Here is a 22,695-nt window from a genome sequence, read left to right as displayed (position 1 = left end):
ACAGAGGAGGCCTCCTTGATCTGACACACTTTTTCAGTTCTGCCCACAAATGTTCTATAGGATTGAGGTCAAGGCTTTGTGATGGCCATTCCAATAACTTGACTTTGTTGTCCTTAAGCCATTTTGCCACAACTTTGGAAATATGCTTGGTGTCATTGTCCATTTGGAAGACCCATTTGCGACCAAGCATTAACTTCCTGACTGATGTCTTGAGATGTTGCTTCAATATATCCATATAATTTTCCTGCCTCATGATGCCAGCTATTTTGTGAAGTGCACCAGTCCATCCTGCAGTCACGCACGCACACAACATGATGCTGCCACCCCCGTGCTTCACTTTTGGGATGGTGTTCTTCAGCTTGCAAGCTTCCCCCTTTTTCCTCCAAACATAACGATGGTCATTATGGCCAAACAGTTCTATTTTTGTTTCATCAGACCAGAGGACATTTCTCCAAAAAGTACGATCTTTGTTCCCATGTGCAGTTGCAAACAGTAGTCTGGCTTTTTTATGGCGGTTTTGGAGCAGTGGCTTCTTTCTTGCTCAGCAGCCTTTCAGGTTATGTCGATATAGGACTTGAAAACAGCAGAGGGAACACCCCCCTATCCACATCGATGGAACAGTAGTGGAGAGGGTAGCAAGTTTTAAGTTCCTTGGCATACACATCACAGACAAACTGAATTGGTCCACTCACACAGACAGCATCGTGAAGAAGGCGCAGCAGCGCCTCTTCAACCTCAGGAGGCTGAAGAAATTCGGCTTGTCACCAAAAGCACTCACAAACTTCTACAGATGCACAATCGAGAGCATCCTGGCGGGCTGTATCACCGCCTGGTATGGCAACTGCACCGCCCTCAACCGTAAGGCTCTCCAGAGGGTAGTGAGGTCTGCACAACGCATCACCGGGGGCAAACTACCTGCCCTCCAGGACACCTACACCACCCGATGCTACAGGAAGGCCATAAAGATCATCAAGGACATCAACCACCCGAGCCACTGCCTGTTCACCCCGCTGTCATCCAGAAGGCGAGGTCAGTACAGGTGCATCAAAGCTGGGACCGAGAGACTGAAAAACAGCTTCTATCTCAAGGCCATCAGACTGTTAAACAGCCACCACTAACATTGAGTGGCTGCTGCCAACACACTGTCAATGACACTGACTCAACTCCAGCCACTTTAATAATGGGAATTGATGGGAAATGATGTAAATATATCACTAGCCACTTTAAACAATGCTACCTTATATAATGTTACTTACCCTACATTATTCATCTCATATGCATACGTATATACTGTACTCTATATCATCGACTGCATCCTTATGTAATACATGTATCACTAGCCACTTTAACTATGCCACTTTGTTTACATACTCATCTCATATGTTATACTGTACTCGATATCATCTACTGTATCTTGCCTATGCTGCTCTGTACCATCACTCATTCATATATCCTTATGTACATATTCTTTATCCCCTTACACTGTGTATAAGACAGTAGTTTTTTTGGAATTGTTAGTTAGATTACTTGTTCGTTATTACTGCATTGTCGGAACTAGAAGCACAAGCATTTCGCTACACTCGCATTAACATCTGCTAACCATGTGTATGTGACAAATAAAATTTGATTTGATTTGATTTGATTTGGTTTTACTGTGGATATAGATACTTTTGTAACTGTTTCCTCCAGCATCTTCACAAGGTCCTTTGCTGTTGTTCTGGGATTGTCTTGCACTTTCGCACCAAAGTACGTTCATCTCTAGGAGACAGAACGCGTCTCCTTCCTGAGCGGTATGACGGCTGCGTGGTCCCATGGTGTTTATACTTGCGTACTATTGTTTGTACAGATGAATGTGGTACCTTCAGGCGTTTGGAAAGGATGAACCAGACTAGTGGAGGTCTACATTTTTTTTCTGAGGTCTTGGCTGATTTCTTTTGATTTTCCCCTGATGTCAAGCAAAGAGGCACTGAGTTTGAAGGTAGGCCTTGAAATAGATCCACAGGTACACCTCCAATTGACTCAAATGATGTCAATTAGCCTTTCAGAAGCTTCTAAAGCCATGACATAATTTTCTGGAATTTTCCAAGCTGTTTAAAGTCACAGTCAACTTAGTGTATGTAAACTTCTGACCCACTGGAATTGTGATACAGTGAATTACAAGTGCAATAATCTGTCTGGAAACAGTTTTTGGAAAAATGACTTGTGTCATGCACAAAGTAGATGTCCTAACCGACTTTCCAAAACTATATTTTGTCAACAAGACATTTGTGGAGTGGTTGAAAAATTTGTTTGAATGACTCCAACCTAAGTGTATGTAAACTTCCGACTTCAACTGTACATCATGTGTATATGACAAATAAACGAACTGGGTCTTAGAAGGGAAGAGGGAGGGCAGCCATAAAGAGAGGGGAAAAGATGGCCAGCTTTGTGGTTATTTGTGATTGTAGGTGAACAAAACATTGAAACTACATCGGCCCTTAAGTTATGTGTCCACAAATGTTATGTCATCTAAATATCTCACATTAGCTGGTAGAAACTGACAAAGGTCTACAGGACCATTTTTCGGGCTCATGTCTCTTAATATACATGTAGCTCCTTATATGTTTGTGGACACATTTTTCTTTACAGTTTAGTTGCCCTGGTCGTGTCAGTTGCCCTGGTCGTGTCAGTTGCCCTGGTCGTGTCAGTTGCCCTGGTCGTGTCAGTTGCCCTGGTCGTGTCAGTTGCCCTGGTCGTGTCAGTTGCCCTGGTCGTGTCAGTATACAGTAACTTTCAAAAAGCGGCTGCCCCTAAAAACCAACTTGTCATTTAGAAAACAGCCAACGTGGCACCAATATGAGTCAGAAACATTTATTCTACTGTCAATATTTACTACAAAAAGTCAGTCTCATCCAAAACGGAGTTTTGTGAGACTTGTGGTCGTGATTGCATCACAACATAAATAAAGGTTGGGTTTGTTTCAATCCTGCCCACATACCCACAGCTGGCAGCACACAAGTAATCCTGCCCACATGCCCACAGCTGGCAGCACACAAGTAATCCTGCCCACATACCCACAGCTGGCAGCACACAAGTAATCCTGCCCACATACCCACAGCTGGCAGCACACAAGTAATCCTGCCCACATGCCCACAGCTGGCAGCACACAAGTAATCCTGCCCACATACCCACAGCTGGCAGCACACAAGTAATCCTGCCCACATACCCACAGCTGGCAGCACACAAGTAATCCTGCCCACATGCCCACAGCTGGCAGCACACAAGTAATCCTGCCCACATACCCACAGCTGGCAGCACACAAGTAATCCTGCCCACATGCCCACAGCTGGCAGCACACAAGTAATCCTGCCCACATACCCACAGCTGGCAGCACACAAGTAATCCTGCCCACATACCCACAGCTGGCAGCACACAAGTAATCCTGCCCACATGCCCACAGCTGGCAGCACACAAGTAATCCTGCCCACATACCCACAGCTGGCAGCACACAAGTAATCCTGCCCACATACCCACAGCTGGCAGCACACAAGTAATCCTGCCCACATACCCACAGCTGGCAGCACACAAGTAATCCTGCCCACATACCCACAGCTGGCAGCACACAAGTAATCCTGCCCACATACCCACAGCTGGCAGCACACAAGTAATCCTGCCCACATACCCACAGCTGGCAGCACACAAGTAATCCTGCCCACATACCCACAGCTGGCAGCACACAAGTAATCCTGCCCACATACCCACAGCTGGCAGCACACAAGTAATCCTGCCCACATACCCACAGCTGGCAGCACACAAGTAATCCTGCCCACATACCCACAGCTGGCAGCACACAAGTAATCCTGCCCACATACCCACAGCTGGCAGCACACAAGTAATCCTGCCCACATACCCACAGCTGGCAGCACACAAGTAATCCTGCCCACATACCCACAGCTGGCAGCACACAAGTAATCCTGCCCACATACCCACAGCTGGCAGCACACAAGTAATCCTGCCCACATACCCACAGCTGGCAGCACACAAGTAATCCTGCCCACATACCCACAGCTGGCAGCACACAAGTAATCCTGCCCACATACCCACAGCTGGCAGCACACAAGTAATCCTGCCCACATACCCACAGCTGGCAGCACACAAGTAATCCTGCCCACATACCCACAGCTGGCAGCACACAAGTAATCCTGCCCACATACCCACAGCTGGCAGCACACAAGTAATCCTGCCCACATACCCACAGCTGGCAGCACACAAGTAATCCTGCCCACATACCCACAGCTGGCAGCACACAAGTAATCCTGCCCACATACCCACAGCTGGCAGCACACAAGTAATCCTGCCCACATACCCACAGCTGGCAGCACACAAGTAATCCTGCCCACATACCCACAGCTGGCAGCACACAAGTAATCCTGCCCACATACCCACAGCTGGCAGCACACAAGTAATCCTGCCCACATACCCACAGCTGGCAGCACACAAGTAATCATACATTTGAAGTGCAGCTGCACGCGACCCGATCGTAATGCCTGTTGTAAATTTGAGTTGACTTCGGATATCCCTATGGGCTAGTTAGGGACCATTGGTAAATTACGAAATGTACATGGGACATTATGTTACAATTCCAATAGCTCCAAATTTTTATGACTTAAACCCTCAAACCAACCTTAAATTGTTGAAATGCATATACAAATATTGAAACATTTAATGAGAAAGCTAAAAGGTGTGCAACATGAAAATTGTATAATTTACATTGTGTAAATGTATTGACGGTGTCTATCTAGCCCCGGAGATAGGCTATCCTAAGCCTGAGTCAAATTCAGGTTGCACATCAGCTGGCTCAAGCTAATTGGCAAAATTATTTGGCTAACTCTTCCCAACAGCGGACACACACATCAAACCACACCACGAAACAAACATTTGAATTCAGTCATGGCCGCTAGCATTTCTTAATTAACCAAATCTAAAAAAGGCCAAATCAGGAAGTGTAGTCACCCTTTAAAACTAACTAAAGACATGTTGCACCTTTACCTTGCTACCTTTCAGATGAGCCATGGAGGAAGACAGATAAGAACCACAGGCCAGTGGAGCACTTAGAACAGTAGCAGCCAGGGGCAAATGGTAGGAAAGAGAATAATTTAAGTGACTCGGACACAGGCACAAAACAAGTTAAGCTACCCCAGTATCCCCTTGAATATTTTGAATTGCAAAACTAAGGAGACACACCAGACAAGACAGAGACAGCAACCGAAGTGTAGGATATGATGGAGAGAGAAAAACCAGACAAGAATACACCAGCAACAGAAGAATAGGTGTTGGAGAGAGACACCGGAAGAACAGAACAGGCCATAACAGAAGAGGATAGACAAAGGAGACAGTAACAAACAAGAACCTGAGACAGCAACATACAAGACACAGACACCAACAGACAAGAAGCAGAGAAGGTGACAGAAGAGGGCAGATGGAGAGAGAACAAGGTGGGTTGAGCACACGTAAGAATGTATCACTTGAAGTTGCTCTATAGATTTTATTTAGTTAGATTTATTTACAGGAATAACAACAGGTGAAATACAGACAGTGAAAAGTAAAACATGGTTTACAAAGAAAGCCTGTGAAATTACTATTAAAACAATTATTTACTTTCACACTTTTTACAACTGGGACAGGACGAGAGAGGAGGGTAGACAAGAGAAAGCAACATAGAATACTAAGAGACAGCAACATAAGAGGGCAACAAGAGAGACAGCAACAGACGACACAGGAAAGGCTATGGAGAGGAGGGGTGAGCACACAGTAGACTGTATCACTTAAAGCTGCTCTATGGATTCTAATTACTAAACAGTGTGTGTGTTTAAACATTTGACCAACTGGGGGACATTTTGTTAGTCCTCACAAGGTCAAATGTTATTTCTAGGGGGTTTATGGTTAGAATTAGTGTTAGAATTAGATTTAGGGTTAGGAGCTAGGGTTCATTTTATTGTTAGGAGCTAGGGTTAGGTTTAGGGTTAAGGTTAGGTTTTTGGGTTAGGGTTAAGGTATGGGTTAGGGTTATGGTTAGGGTTTAGGGAAAATAGGGTGTGTGTGTGTGTGTGTGTGTGTGTGTGTGTGTGTGTGTGTGTGTGTGTGTGTGTGTGTGTGTGTGTGTGTGTGTGTGTGTGTGTGCGTGCGTGTGCGTGCATGTGTGTGGGTGTGTGTGTGTGGACATGTTTAACCAGAAGTACCCACAAGAATAGTAAACAGAAAACAAATTGAAACTACAAAGAAGACAAAGCAGTGAGTAAAGTATACAGCAGAGATCTCAGACAACTTACAGTACCTGCATCCTCTCGATCTTTGCAAATAGGTCTGATGTCTGAGGGAGAGAGAGACAGATCAAAGAAGGAGAGCGGTTTACTGGTTGGTGAAATATGCTGGCTCTACAGTCTTCTTCACATGAGATTTTATTGTGTTCATCCCAACACATTTGTGGATGTGGAGCTGGGAGTGTAGTTGATCCAAGCCCTCTTTACATTACAACCAGCCTCTGACTGCATGCTCCTTGGCATCAATGTGTTGTGCTTCTTTCCCAGGCCAGTCACACCCCCCGAGCACACCATCACCCTCACTGAGGCTCCATTTACGACTCACTGAATCGCTCCTAACGAAAACAATTGCCTGGAAACTATGATATTCTCCTCTGAAGGAGCAGGCAGGGTGAAGCCCAGTGCCTCTAAAGGCGGGGAGGGAATATTAAGGTTGCAAACAGCCACTAACCACCTTAACACACAGTCTCAGGCAGGCAGCTAACTCTGTACACTCAGGATGTATTGATGCGTGACTGTAACACACTTAGCCCATTAGATCAACACGGAATGGGGATTGGAGATATTAGTCTGAAAATGAAAACAAATGAGATGCATGGGTTTACAAACTGGTTCTAATAGTACCCTCCATCTGTCATCTCTGTTAATTTCTAATCAATAGTAGTCTACTGTACAAGTCCTGCAGGAAGTGAGCCAAAGATACATAACTTCCAGACTCCTTTAACCAAAAATCAACACAAGTGCTGTAGCCTCATTACAAACTCCATTCACTATCAGCTCCCATTAACGGCATAATCAATTTTTATCCCAGATAAGGTAGTGGCAGGCAGCCTAGCGGTTGAGACTATTGGGCCAGTAACTGAAAGGTCGCTGGTTCAAATCCCTGAGCTGACTAGGTGAAAAATATGTCATTGTGCCTTTGAGCAAGGCACTTAACCGTACTAATATCTCTGGATAAAAGCATCTGCTAAATGACTCAAATGTAAAAATATGAGAATTCATGAAGAGAAAGGATACCCGCTGTCAAGCAGTTGAACTCTACTGAGGCCTGAGGATCTACTCTATTCAAGATAAGGGACACTCATATAAAGTAAGAGAAGGAATACCCACAGCCAGGCAGCTGTTCTCCACAATGCCTGCTATCCTGATGCTGGGCAGTTCCATCCTGACCACAACGCATGGACTAGGGATGTTACCAATTAAAGACTCTGTGCTATTGGGTGAGATAGCCAATGACAGCCCAGTGAGGCACTCTCTGTACCATGTAACACAAGTGGACTGGGGTGTCAAGCTAATGTTTCCACATGACAACATGAATTTACTACGGGTACACCGAAATCTACTGTTTGGGCACATTCACACATACTGACCAACACTGGCTTGTTTTAATAACCCATGGTTCACCGTGTGAACAAACAGTGTCATATGATACGCTGGTCGATCCTGCTGCTGCCTTGAAAGCAAACGAGTGCAAACTAACATGGTCAGTGAGGATCAGAACCAAAAACAGAAATATTACTGTTTTCCAAACACAAATATTCACCTCACCAACTCCTTTATCAAAAACGTGAGTGCAGTAGTAACCTACACATGTGGGGTGACTGAACTCTCTGCCAGAGACAAATTGAGAGGTACCATTGAGAGGTACTGCCATGGTAACAAGTAAAAGTGATGGGACTGGAAACAGCAGTAAAGACTGACCATGATCTAATGATCTCCTTTCCTAGCCTCTCCACTGTCTCTGTGGCTACTGGAAACAGAGTCCTACCAAAACCAATCTCTGTCCACATGAGAAATTACACATTAATATAGGTGATAAGACTAACAGCAAGAGACACAGCAGTGCCTTCAAGTAACGAACAGCTGTTCTGACTGCAACAGAGTAATGGTGAACAGATGTGGATTTACAACACTACACTGTAAGATACCTAAGATCACAGTTATATGCACTACATTATCTCTTACTCATATACAACAGTAAGAATGAATACTTACATCACTGTGTCGTCTCCTCTGGCCCCATGTAATAACCGAAGGACTGAGGAACACATGGCCACTCTTAGTCATCCTGAAGTCACTCATAACTCCAAAACTCCGACTCCAAAAACAGAGTATGGGTATATTTGTTTCTGTGTGTATATTGACCAGAGGAGTGTCAGAGGTCTAACTACTACTGTCACTTTACACTCTGTATTCTACTGCCCCTAAATACAAGACAAGAACTGCTGCGTCTCAGGTCTCTTAACAGGTCTGCATGCCCATTAGAATGCATGGGTTTGTATAGGTCTGTATGTACTATATCTGTGTGAGCATGTGCCTGACTGTAAAGATCCTCATCCCTCCCTTCCTCTTCTCACACACTCTGTCTGTGTTCAAGGAAGAGCGTTTCTCCACCTCCTCTCTCGCTTTGTGGACTTCTCTTTTTTACCCTTTCATATGGTAAGCATATTGTTCTCTCTCTCTCTCTCTCTCTCTCTCTCTCTCTCTCTCTCTCTCTCTCTCTCTCTCTCTCTCTCTCTCTCTCTCTCTCTCTCTCTCTCTCTCTCTCTCTCTCTCTCTCTCTCTCTCTCTCTCTCTCTCTCTCTCTCTCTCTCTGAGTAGTCTGTGCTAAAAAGCCTTTACACTGCAGAAGTAAAGTAAGTCTACCTTTAAGTCTGAATAACATGTATAAACTGCTCTGTAAAGACCTTGATGTTACAGGAAGACCCTCCTTGTTCCTTTATTGACACAGCACATCTTTTCAGGGGCCTTTATTGACCCTGTGAAAGTTTTCATGGGCCGGGTCTGAGAGGAGTCAGCAGGCTGCAGGAGCCCAGAGAGGGTCTGCTGACACAGTCAGGTCCAGGGTCTGAGATCAGGGTCTCATCATCTCATCTTTTCAACTTTCAGAACAGAAAGAAGGGTAGTCATTGTGTACTGTAGTATGTTGGATGACATGTTTGAATAAGAGGAAGAGAAAGAATGAGAGGGTGGAAAGGGGAAGAGTAGTTGTATTATTATGTAAAGTGTACACTGTGGAACTCCTCATCTCGGAAGTACTCTCCCACTATCACATGTCCAACCAATACTGCCCTATTTCATACCACAGGGAAACACATTTCAGGAACCTCTCAATGAAAACAGATTGGACTCATTTTAGAATGGTCTGCATTTATACAATGAGAAACACTATCAGTTCTTCCACCAAAATTGATTTCAGCAGAGAGAAATCAATGGGCAAAACACTCGAGCAGGGAGAGATCTGAGGTTCTGTGATGAGGAGGCTACACAGTGCCTTCGGAAATTATTCAGACTCATTTACTTTTTCCACAATTACAGCCTTATTCTGAAATGGATCAAATAAAATCCTCAGCAATCTACACACAATACCCCATAATGACAAAGCAAAAACAGATTTTTAGAAATGTACAGAAGTATTCAGACCATTGCAGTGAGACTCAAAATTGAGCTCAGATGCATCCTGTTTCCATTGATCATCCTTGAGATGTTTATACAACTTGATTAGAGTCCACCTGTGGTAAATTCAATGGATTGGATATGATTTGGAAAGGCATACACCTGTCTATATAAAGTTCCCACAGTTGACAGTGCATGTATACTCAAGATGGCGTAGCAGTCACACGTCTTTGTCCTCGTCTTGTCGTGTCCCATGTATATATCTTTTTATATATTTTTTCTTCGCATATCTTTTTATATTTTTCTAAACCTCAACTTCAACCCGCAACCCACCTCACCCAATGTGGTGTGGATCTGCATTTTCTAAAGTATTTTTCTTTACTTCTGAACCGGAACCCCAACAGAAGCTAGCCAGGTATCTAGCTACTAGCTAGTAGTCAGCTAACCACTGCTAGCGGTCATCAGGAAAACTCTCGCCAGTTTGCACAACGCAATTCAAACCTGAGCATACCGGACTTATTTTCTCTCCATATCACCGGATTCCAACCGCAAGTTCTGAACCTTTTCACCTGGATCATCACAGCTAGCTAGCTGCCTATCCTGGAGCTAGCCCATGCTAGGGCCATCTCCCAGCTAGCTGAAGAGGTCCATCAGCCACTCCTTGGTTACATTACATATTTAACCAATTGATCTGGACCCCTTTTCCTGCCGTTCTGGAGACCTGCCAATCCTTCACGACTGGACTACCGACGTAATCCGCCCGAGGGGATTCTTCAACTGGCTACTACGTTGCGACGACCCCTGAATGCCCATCTAGAGCATATCGGACTGTTAGCTGAATAGGTCCATCGGCCAATTTCTTGGGCCACTATACCTATTTTGCCAATTGGCCTGGACCCCTTTTACTACACAGAGCACTGCTTATTCATCACGACTGGACTACCGACGTAACAGCACGGGGAGGTTCTGCATGAGGAGGCTATAACAGACTTCTTCCGTCACGACGTCCCTCTTAAGGCCCTTCTGCTAGCTTGCATGCCCTGGCCCGCGAGCTATCTGAATCACTGTGTCTCCAGCCAGCCTAACTACTCACTGGACTCCTATGATCACTCGGCTACGCATGCCTCTCACTAATGTCAATATGCCTTGTCCTTTGCTGTTCTGGTTAGTGATTATTGTATTATTTCACTGTAGAGCCTCTAGCCCTGCTCAATATGCCTTAGATAACCCTTTAGTTCCACCTCCACACATGCGGTGACATCACCTGGTTTAAATGATGTTTCTAGAGACAATATCTCTTTCATCATCACTCAATGCCTAGGTTTACCTCCACTGTATTCACATCCTACCCTACCATGTACATTATGCCTTGAATCTATTCTATCGCGTCCAGAAACCTGCTCCTTCTACTCCCTGTTCCGAACGTACTAGACGACCAGTTCTTATAGCCTTTAGCCATACCCTTATCCTACTCCTCTGTTCCTCTGGTGATGTAGAGGTTAATCCAGGCCCTGCAGTGCCTAGCTTCACTCCTATTCCCCAGGCGCTCTCATTTGTTGACTTCTGTAACCGTATAAGCCTTGGTTTCATGCATGTTAATATTAGAAGCCTCCTCCCTACGTTTGTTTTAGTCACTGCTTTAGCACACTCTGCCAACCAGGATGTCCTAGCCATGTCTGAAACCTGGCTTAGGAAGACCACCAAAAACCCAGAAATTTCCATCCTAATTTTAAGATTTTCTGACAAGATAGAACTGCCAAAGGGGGCTGAGTTGAAATCTACTGCAGAGTCTTACTATCCAGGTCTGTACCCAAACAATTCGAGCTTCTACTTTTAAAAATCCACCTCACCGTTGCCGCTCGACACCATTCTGTATACTTCTGGCCCTTCTTTGGACACTGTGTTAACCAACCTCCAGACGAGCTTCAATGCCATACAACTCTCCTTCCGTGGCCTCCAGCTGCTCTTAAATGCTAGTGAAACTAAATGCATGCTCTTCAACCGATCGCTGCCCACACCTGCTCGCCCGCCCGTCCAGCATCACAACTCTGGATGGTTCTGACTTAGAATATGTGGACAAATATGTGGACAACTACAAATACCTAGGTGTCTGGTTAGACTGTAAACTCTCCTTCCAGACTCACATTAAGCATCTCCAATCCAAAATGAAATCTAGAATTGGCTTCCTATTTTGCAACAAAGCATCCTTCACTCATGCTGCCAAACATACCCTTGTAAAACTGACCATCCTACCGATCCTCGACTTCGGCGATGTCATTTACAAAATAGCCTCCAACACTCTACTCAACAAATTGGATGCAGTCTATCACAGTGTCATCCGTTTTGTCACCAAAGCTCCATATACTACCCACCACTGCGACATGTATGCTCTCGTTGGCTGGCCCTTGCTTCATACTCATCACCAAACCCACTGGCTTCAGGTCATCTACAAGCCTCTGCTAGGTAAAGCCCCGCCTTATCTCAGCACAATGGTCACCAAAACAGCACTCACCCGTAGCATGCGCTTCAGAAGGTATATTTCACTGGTCACCCCCAAAGTCAATTCCTCAGTTTGGCCGCCTTTCCTTCCAGTTCTCTGCTGCCAATGACTGGAACAAACTGCAAAAATCAATGAAGCTGGAGACTCATATCTCCCTCACTAACTTTAAGCACTCACATATCACTGCACCTGTACATAGCCCATCTGTAAATAGCCCATCCAACTACCTCATCCCCATACTGTATTTATGTATTTATCTTGCGCCTTTGCACCCCAGTATCTCTACTTGCACATTCATCTTCTGCACGTCAATCACTCCAGTGTTAAATTGCTATATTGTAATTAATTTGCCACCATGGCCTATTTATTGCCTTACCTACCTTATCTAACCTCATTTGCACACAATGTATATAGACTTTCTTCTACTATATTATTGACTGTATGTTTGTTTATTCCATGAGTAACTCAGTGTTGTCGTACGTGTCGAACTGCTTTGCTTCATCTTGGCCAGGTCACAGTTGTAAATGAGGACTCGTTTTCAACTAGCCTACCTGGTTAAATAAAGATTAAATAAATAAATAAAGGAAACCTGGCACCATCCCTACGGTGAAGCATGATGGTGGCAGCATCATGCTGTGGGGATGTTTTTCAGAGGGAGGGACTGGGAGATTAGTCAAGATCGAGGCAAAGATGAACAGAGCAAAGTACAGAGAGATCCTTTATGAAAACCTGCTCCAGACCTCTCAGGACCTCAGACTGGGGCAAAAGTTTACCTTCCAACAGGACAACAACCCTAAGCACACAGCCAAGACAATGCGGGAGTGGCTTTTGGAAAATTCTCTGAATGTCCTTGAGTGGCCCAGCCAGATTCCGGACTTGAACCCGATCGAACATCTCTGGAGAGACATGAAAATAGCTGTGCAACAAAGCTTCCCATCCAGCCTGACAGCTTGAGAGGATCTGCAGAGAAGAATGTGAGAAACTCCCCAAATACAGGTGCCAATCTTGTAGCGTCATACCCAAGAAGACTCGATGCTGTAATCGCTGACAAATGAGGTCTGAATACTTTAAGGCACTGTATTTATGCCACTTTAAACTTATAATACGGATTGATGTCCTTTGTTAAATAAAATGGAGGCTTGACTGTAAAGGACCTTCTGTTGTGTGAAGAGCTTTGAGTGAAGTGTACATTTACAAAAATGGCAGCAGACTAAGTTGGATTTTGTAGGGGAACACACATAACCAAACCTTTGTTCAGCATCAATATCCTAAAGAAGGTCAATACTGTTGATATTGCAAAGATGTGTACAAATGTTTGAGGCTACAGGGTGACATACAGCAAACATTTGATATTGAAACACACTGAGACAACAAATCTGTATTACCATTTAAAGTAGCCTACACACAAACGTAATGACATGGGTAGACTGAGTCATGCTAGCTATGTGGTCAAAGCCATGCATCCCATTGACATCCATGCACCATGTGAACATTTGACCTAAGATGAAGTTACGATTCTCCACTGGATGTGTTGGGAAGTGAAATACCCTGCATAGGTCATGTTAAAATGAAGTAGAAACTACTCAAATCTCAGCTCACTGTCTGTCTACTGCACAATGTAGCTTAAAATGGAAACCATGTATTCACAGAGAGAAGGGATTTGGGCAAATTAATAAGAGAGAAGTAATAACCAGACAGCATAGTGAACAGATCACAGCACTCTTTCTCAAGCCCCACCATCATATTGAGACTCCAAGTACACGTTACCTTAATTTCCTTTTACGAGTCCTTTAATTTAAACACTCCAGGTTAGTGCTCTAGAATAGATGCAATAACGAGCCTCTCTCCCACTGAATCACTTTTGCTGCCTCCCTGGCCTGGGGGCCTAACGCTATGCATATTTTATATGTATTAATTACCAGATCTGGTCTGTTTGAGTGGCATGACACTCCCCAGACCCTAAATAAAACAGCTTGGTGGAGCTCAGTGAGAAGGCGCCTCACGGCCCAAGGCCTAGATTAATTGGATTAAAGTTAGAATCAGGGTTATGGGAAGGGTTAAATCAAAATTCTACAGTTGTCCTCGACATGACTCAAACGCACAACCTTTGGATTGCTAGACGGTCGCAGTATACGCCTAAACATCCTCTGCGACCAACCTCACTACTTTTGTTTCTGTCTAAAGTCACTAGAATATTAGTAGGTATCATATGTCTTGGAGGTGCTTAGAAATATGTATAATACCAGGCTGGAGGGAGAGACAGTTGCTGAGGCTTATCTGATATCAATTAATTATCGAGCACTGTCGTGTCTGACTATGATTAAATTATATGACATGCTATTTTATGAAATCGATTAATTGATTACGTGATTGAATGAAACCATGCAACAATTATACCATTAATAAGCTGGGGCACCATGGAAGCATTCATTTATATAGAGCGGTTATCTCCCGAATCCACTCTCTTAAAGATCTGAAGATCTTTTATATCAAAAGCAGTCAATTATTAATCGTCACCTCGATCGGTCTCATTCTGATTGTCATAAGTACTTGGTTATCTGCACGAACCCTAGCTAATAGGTTAAATCAGCAATGCACAAATTGTCTTATTTATTTACAAATACCTAAATAATCACACAGAATTACATATATATTTATATGCACAGGATAGATCACACATCAATTACTAATCATGTCATGAAAAGCCCCTAGCGGGCTAACCCGATATGACGGCTGGTTACACAAAGGAAGGGGGTTGGGTTTGAATGAAAGAGCGGGAAGACTGAGGGACAAAGGGATTGAATCTCTATCGGACCTTGAGAAGCTATGCTACAGTAAATACAGAGTCTTACGCATTCTAATAACCACCCATTCGGAAGAGGAAAATGCAAGATATATATATTTACTCTGAGCTGCGCCTCGATAGATGGGTCAAAGATGGAAGACTGGTTTACCCAGCAGAGAACGCCATTGTCCTTTGAAGAATCTTTCTGGTCGTTGTGTTGTAGAGCGGATAAGTTAAAATACCCTGTCGTTCTTCTGAGATTGTCTGTCCTTTTCTAGGCCACGTATGTTTACAGCTGCAGCTGATAACTAAACGTCTAGAAGGTATCACTTCTTCTTTAGTGAATAAACGTTCAAAGATCATACCAAGTTGCCATAATCAGCTCGCGCTGTACTCTGGCTGGTCTAGTCGAAATTCACCATTCCAGTGTGGTGATCGTCACCTCCATGTTGAAATTCACACTTTTAAAGCTTAGGGCAGCAGTCTAATCATTTATGGAACTAAATGTTAATTTTGTTTGGTTGTAGTTGAAATGAGCCCTTTTAAACGTATGGACACCAGTCCTCACATCATCGGTAACAAGGTTTGACTTGCGTCAACGGCCTTTTGTACTGGGGGGAGAAGGGCATGTTTCATATTTCTCAACCAATGTCTGTTCACTTTACTATGAAACAATTCTCTTATTTAGGAGGCTAAAATGACATTTAATCTTTTCACAAATAGTTTCACATTTAAACATTTAAATTGCACAACAATTCCATGTGAATCTGATAACTAGAATGTGTAGACTTTCCAAGATACAATTTATGTCATCGTATCATCAGATAAAGACAGACAACAACTGATCAGACATCATATTCTTTAAGTACCAACGGACATTTTCAACTGGTTGAGAAAGGGAAATATTGTTCTTTCCCCAACCTTTTGATGGTGCCATACTTTCACTGAGGTAACACAGGGCTTTCCAACAGTCCATTCTGTAGAGTGAAGAGAAAAGGGGGGGGAAGGTATTTATGGGATGGTCATAAATCTCACCCAACAGGGCAACCTTATGACAGCACTTACACTGACCCTATTGACCACAAATCAATGACTACGATCACTATAAGGCTGTTGCATGAAAGGACTTGACACTTTCAGCTATTCCAAACTATTTCAGACTATTTCAAACCCATAGTATAATGGAAGGGACCTGACAAACTGGGCTGAGGAAGATGGACCTGATTCCCTGGTCTATTCCATCATCACTATAACTCATAGCCCCCATCACAGCTTTCATCTCGCCCCACCACTCCAATACCAGATACCTGAATTTCCCATCCTCTACCTGTAGTGAGACCTGCCAATGTTTTGGCCACGCCAACCTACCGTCCAGTCCTCTCCAATCATGTCCTCTGAGAAAATCCCTCATTCATCGTGGCCGTCAGCGGCAGGCTCCTGCATGACCTTCCTCTGGCCAGCAGTGGTAGAGCACAACATTTACACTACAGCAGCTGCTCTGGTATGGTCTGCTCTGCTCTCCACACATCCTTCCATCAGAGGGATTGACTGATGCAGTGGGCAGCAGTGTCTCCAGGACCACCACCACCACCAGAGAAACATCTGCAGGCTGAGGTACTAAGGCACTAACCACAGCACACAGCAGTGAAAATATGCCTAGATACTACAGCAATACAGTCTGGACCAAAGGCATTTACCTGATACAGCTACATTGATGAAGAACTCTGTGATTTATAGTCTGCTGAATTTGTTCATATATTACAAGATAATGCATAATGCATTATATCATTGACAGCTTCTTGACAAGGACATTCACCTATAAATGTGTGCATTACTGCAGATTTAATCATTGAATATTCCTCATGTCCAAACGAATCACATCACCTGGGTTCGTAGATCAGCATAAATGAATTCCCATGAGCCAAAACCACAGAGAGTGATTCAGTCATCTGAGTGAGTGACAGCAGGTTTACAGAGGTTGAGGACGGACCACCAGTGTCTAGACCACTGAATCTCTCTTTGCCTCACTCTAACACTCCAATTCCCCCGAGTTCCATAATGTAAGGGGTAGATGTGGGTTTTTGAGACACAGATATTCTTTAGGAGACCCTATGTACCTGTGATGAGCTGGGACCCAAGAATCAAAACAATTTGCTAAAATATTTATTTATGTGTAAAATTGAGAGCATTCTCTATATTCCTCAGCCCCCAGTATCATATAATTATTTAAGGTGTTTTGTAAGTGCACCTACTAGCATCTTGTAAGTGCACCTATTAGCACCTACTAGCACCTACTAGCATCTATAAAACAAAAGCTTTGTCCTTGGCTGTTGGAACAACCTATATATTATTTTATCTAAAAGTAGTAGATCATAGGCCCTTGATAATTACTTTGATTTTGCCTTGCTCAAGGGTACATCGACAGATTTTCTTTTCACCTTGTTGGATGGGGGATTAGAACTAGCAACCTTCCAGTAACAAACGCTCTAACCGCTAGGCTACCTGCCACCCCTGTCTGATTGGTGACACCATTCATCTGCACACAGAGTAGGGCAATAGAACAACACAGGGAGGAGTGGGGCTGAATAGAAAAGAGGAAAGAAAAAGACAGCAAGAGAGAGACTTGTGAAAATAGTTGAGAGGTCAAGGTTGAGCTGACAGGGTGCAGTTGGGGCTTGGACCCCGCTCCTACCTTTGATAACGAGCGAGCGCGATATGGAGGATGGGAGTGTGACAGCAAGGGCTCTAGTGTGTCAGAGATACGAGGTATCCTTCCATCCTGTTTGCTGTGAATCACAAAGGAAAAGTTTGAGTTATTGACATGGATATATTATGACATTATGGGTTACTGTTAGCGGTAGGGTCGATTACATTGGAAAAATCATGTTTGGTTGGTTTTGAGTTGAACATCTCCGGTAGAGATCAGAGAAACGGTAGTGTAAATTCTGGCAATCACGGAGGTGCGAGATTGGACCTCACCACATTAAAGAGAGGAGCACACTGTAGATGATGTGACTGAGCTGACTGTCTTTCCAGTCTCTCCCCAGTAAATACTTGGGATTAACCCATAATTGTCTTTCTGTCTTGCTCGACTGGCCTAGAGTGTTGTCTCCTGAGCCTGTGAAGTGGTGAGGACAGGCTATAACTAGGGCTGTCAGGCAACTGGAATTTCTGAACCATTGAGATAGAATTTGAAATTACTGGGTTGTTCTTTGGTTTGAACAACACAGAGTGAAAAGGGACATGATCCCTCCCTCCCTCTGTCTGATCATGTTTTCTCTGCTGACAAGATCTTATTAGCAGCCTGGCCAGAGCTGTATGATTGAGTCAAAACATGTTACTTCACACAACATCTCACAAAGCAGTCAACTGCTGGATCGACTGGCAGTCAGGCTTTTAACGGCCCATATTAAATAAATGGAAGAGCCTTCTACACACAGAACCTTGAACAGAGGGCACCACGCTGAGGCTTGAAGCAGAAGGCATTCTATTAAGGAGTAAGGCTTGGCACAACAACCTGGCTGGCAGGGAAGGTGAGCTGCTGAGAATATGTAAATCTCTCTCTCTCACATACACACACACAGGCACGCACGCACACACACACACATACACATGCATACTTTTCAATCATATGGCACAGAGGGTAGTTTGTAGGTTCAATAAGCCTATTTACCAAGTGGTGTTGTTATCCTTAAATTGCAGCTCTACTCAGCTGACGGGTTCCCTACCCATTAACCCTTCAGAAACCGTCAGTGCACACCACTGAACATCACTGACAACACACTGTTGACCTGGAGCAGACACTCCTTTAACAGCATTATTTCATATCTTCTATATGAAAACATTGCAGAATCATGTCGGAGAGCTCATTTCAAATGCTTTTCTTAACCAAAGCATGGCACATCATAATATTGCCCCACTACAAAGCAGGGCCCTGCAGTGCTTATTCCATCCTACAACAGTACGACACGTTGGCATCTGGTAGTAGGCTGGTTTAGATGGCGGCTGGGTAAAGCAGGCACTACTACACAGGGAGGGATCAGAGGGTTCAGCCTGACAACTGGTCACCTCACCCCAGGAACACACACAGCCTGCTTAATGGATCGGATTACGGGAGCAGAATGTGTGTGTGTGTGTGTGTGTGTGCACCCATCAATGGTAAACAAAGCACACATCCAGTGAGTGTGTCATCATCTCAACACTAAGGGTGAGCTTTACAGAGAGAAGAGATGATGGGCTCAGTGTGACTGGTGACAGTAACAATGCTATCCCAAGTGTGTCACATCCCAATACCAATTAAAGGGACACCTGCCACACTATGAATGTTTAAAAAGTCCAGAGCAATGGTTTTGCGCACCTCGAGTTAGTACTACGTACAGTAATCTTATACATTTTGTTTATTTTATTAAACTATTTTTATTTAATAGTGACACTGGCCTAAATGACAGAACATTGTGTGAAACAAGTGATTGGTGCAGCTAGTCATCCATAAGTGGCTCAGTTAACATACTGCAGTGGAGGAGTGATTGGCAGAGAGAGACCATGTCCTGGTCCAGGTCTAATCTGGAGAACTGAATCAGAGAATGAGAGTCATGCAGCCATTACATAATACAGCTGTCCAAAAATAGCCCCCGGTGAAGAGGTCACCAACCTTCAACCACAATCTGATTAAAATGCCACTTCCATGAATGCTGTGTGTGTGTGTGTGTATGTGTGTGTGTGTGTGTGTGTGTGTGTGTGTGTGTGTGTGTGTGTGTGTGTGTGTGTGTGTGTGTGTGTGTGTGTGTGTGTGTGTGTGTGTGTGTGTGTGTGTGTGTGTGTGTGTGTGTGTGTGTGTGTGTGTGTGTGTGTGTGTGTGTGTGTGTGCGTGCGTGTTTGGGTGTCCGTGGAAACTTCCAGTCAAGGAGAACATTTTAAACCTGAAAAGTCTTCCTCCACACAGTACTGCTGGGTCATGGGCTCTGATTAGATGATGGAAATGAGCTCTCTCTACTCCTCTGATGGGTGTGGAGTATACATGGAAATACAAATGAGCTGGACTGGTTTGCATATATTGCAACAAAATGGAATGACAAATGCATTTCTCTAGTCCCTGAGCGGCAAAGAAAGAGTGAGAGAGTGAGAGAGTGAGAGAGCATGTTTGCACCAAGACAATAGCTCAATATCCTCAGTAAGGTGTTCCCTGTTTGGTATAATCCATACCAGTCAAAATGTATCAACACATCTCCTGCAGAAGATTGAAAAGGTTTCAATGTGGAGGGCAAACATTCACAAATTATTGGTGCAATCAACAGATCGATACTATGGTTCAAGATGCAGTAAAAATCCAATTTGATCTAGTGTTTAACTTCAGCAGCAAACCAAGTCTGTTGAGGAGGGCTTATATTATACAGTATCATATCAACATGTACTTAATGAGGTATAGTATCAATGCAGGGGTCTGGGACATAGTCCCTAATAAAGGTTCATGAAGACATTGAGTATTTAATGCGTCACTGACTGTTATCTCATCAGGACTGCACAACAAAATCTCCAAAGAAAACACCATATCTGGCCATAACTGCAGCAACAGAGATATGGCATGGCTGGCCCTTTTAATTAGGGCAAGTGGGGCCGTAAATTATGGCTTGTGGGGCTGTCTGTGGTGCAGTCTGCAGATTATGGAGTGTGTTGGCATTTTAATCATGGCATATTTTGCAGTATGTTAACTGTCATATGTCAGCTGTCAGTGAACCCAAAACTAACCTTGACAGTTAAGTTTTGGTATAATTTCTGAGTGGTTAAGCTGAATGTTTGGGATAGGGTTAACCTTGACGATTAAGTTAAGGTATTCATTGGTTAAAGTTTGGTTAGGGTTAAAACAAAACACGTACCTAGTGCTGGGATTGAACTTGCGATCCTCTGAGCCGTAGCTCACGGTTTGAGCCCGTCCCCAACCCCACCCAGAACACCCTAGCTCGTCGTGAACCTACTGGATGGCCATAGGCGCTTGCGTTGCCTGTAATGACGGTAGGAAATTGCAATGGAAATAAAATGATACCCCATGCCATTATTTCAATATGCCTAAATACGTCATAATCCACCAGAGTTTGGCCTGGGATTTCAAACATAGCCAAGAGACATAAAACCATGAATCCAAGCACTATCAGATTCCTGGATCAACATCAAGTATACAAACACCCCTCTACTACACCAACATACTCAGTAATCACCTGTATTCTTATAGCTAACATCTAGCATAATGGTCCTGTCTTTCTATTCCACTGCCCAAACCCACCTGTCCTCTACCCACACACACTGATAGTTACCGGAGCTTAACCGGCCAGTCCAGCCAGACAGAACACAGACAGACAGCAGGCTATCTAATCAACCGCAGCAGCTAATGCACAATGAAAGCAGAGTTACTTACTCTAGGCACCAGTGTGAGCAGAGCGAGTGGAGTGCAGAGGCAGGTCCAGCATGGGATGCAGAGATCAGTGGACGATCAACACTGCTCTATGCAGCAGAACCTAGCCAGGAAAGTGCTGGATACAACTATGTTCTCTCCCTCTCGCTGTCTCTGTCTCTCACAGGCTCTTAGTTTCTACCTCTCCTCTCATTTTACTTAATTGCTTCAGTGGTCTTTTGCTATCGCTCACCTCCAAATGTCTTCCCCTCTTTCTCTCTTTCCTTCTCTCCCTCTACTTCTCTGTCTGATTCAGTGTTAGAGCTCTAACACCTGCTGTTAGATCACAGCCTCTCCTGTCAGATGATGCTATGGAAAGCTCCCCTCTCTCCCCCTCCCTTCTTCATTACTCTCTCTCCCCCTCCCTCTCCCTCTCTCTCCTTCTCTCACATGTACACACACACATCACATGGACATGAGTGAGCAGAGTGCAGTGGGCGTATGGACATGAGTGAGATTCATGATGCGAAGTGCTAAGAAGGACATTATCTACCATACAAGATATCAAATCACTCATTCCCCATTATCTACCTCATCCCTCTGACAATAATTATCCCATCCAGCACATGCTCCATTTGACTCTGTAGCGGACAGCTGAAAACCGCAAAACAAATATCTAATCTCTAACATAGATTATGGATTCACATATGGAGATTAAAATAGCATAATAGGCAAGAGGACCCTGTCAGCTATTAACCATTGATTCTGCTGAGATTCTGTCTTTCATAGAGGACAATTCAAATAAGACACAGTCAAATGCATGTGTAAATAACATAATCTTCAAACGATGTCTACCAGAACCAGAATTCTATCTCATTCCCCATTGAGCCAGACTTCAGTCTCTTTCCACCTCCCCTATGAGTACTTACCAGATATGCTGCACCTTATGGAGGATTGTGTCAGAGAAGCTCCCTCTCCTGGTTCCAAGGCCCATGCTACCTGCTCCTGTCCTCCTACTCTGAGGCATGTTCTCTGGCTGCTGCCTGCTGCAGCTCTACACTGGAAGAGGGTTCCACCTGGACCTACCTGGACCGCGCAGGCTCAGCTAGACAAAGGACCAGGGTGGATGCCCATTGGTGAGGAAACTAAAGGCCATTGACACCCAGCTCAGAGTTTAGTGGTCCACACCCAGCTCAGAGTTTAGTCTTACAGGCCTGCCCAGAGCTCCCTAAAGCACATTGTTTGGGTGTGGTTCCACACCAGTCTCAATAGACACACAAAACCATTTTGTCTTAGTTTTTCACAGCCAGTAGTTTCCCCCTGTCTATCT

General features: G+C 44.2%; 1 protein-coding gene across 12 annotated transcripts in view; it reads right to left on the bottom strand.

Moving 5' to 3' along the window:
* Positions 1-22,695, bottom strand: part of LOC109896808 (rap1 GTPase-activating protein 1-like) — a 131,822-nt gene that overhangs the window by 26,530 nt on the left and 82,597 nt on the right. For 4 of the 12 annotated variants that reach the window (XM_031808566.1, XM_031808598.1, XM_031808522.1 and 1 more), the window contains exons 1-2: positions 8,295-8,636; positions 6,314-6,349 (exon numbers count right to left, since the gene is read on the bottom strand). In XM_031808566.1, the coding sequence (XP_031664426.1) occupies positions 6,314-6,349; positions 8,295-8,381 (123 nt within the window). In that variant the 5' untranslated portion in view covers positions 8,382-8,636. Of the gene's footprint in view, positions 1-6,313; positions 6,350-8,294; positions 8,638-17,672; positions 17,767-21,389; positions 21,807-22,695 lie in introns of those variants that run through there. The other 8 variants (XM_031808927.1, XM_031808834.1, XM_031808706.1 and 5 more) reach the window with 5 other exon arrangements.

This window comes from Oncorhynchus kisutch, linkage group LG1 (assembly GCF_002021735.2).
Source record: "Oncorhynchus kisutch isolate 150728-3 linkage group LG1, Okis_V2, whole genome shotgun sequence".
Lineage (NCBI taxonomy): Eukaryota > Metazoa > Chordata > Actinopteri > Salmoniformes > Salmonidae > Oncorhynchus > Oncorhynchus kisutch.
The sequence above is the reverse complement of the archived record's forward strand: the minus strand, read 5'-3'. Positions and strand labels throughout refer to the sequence as shown.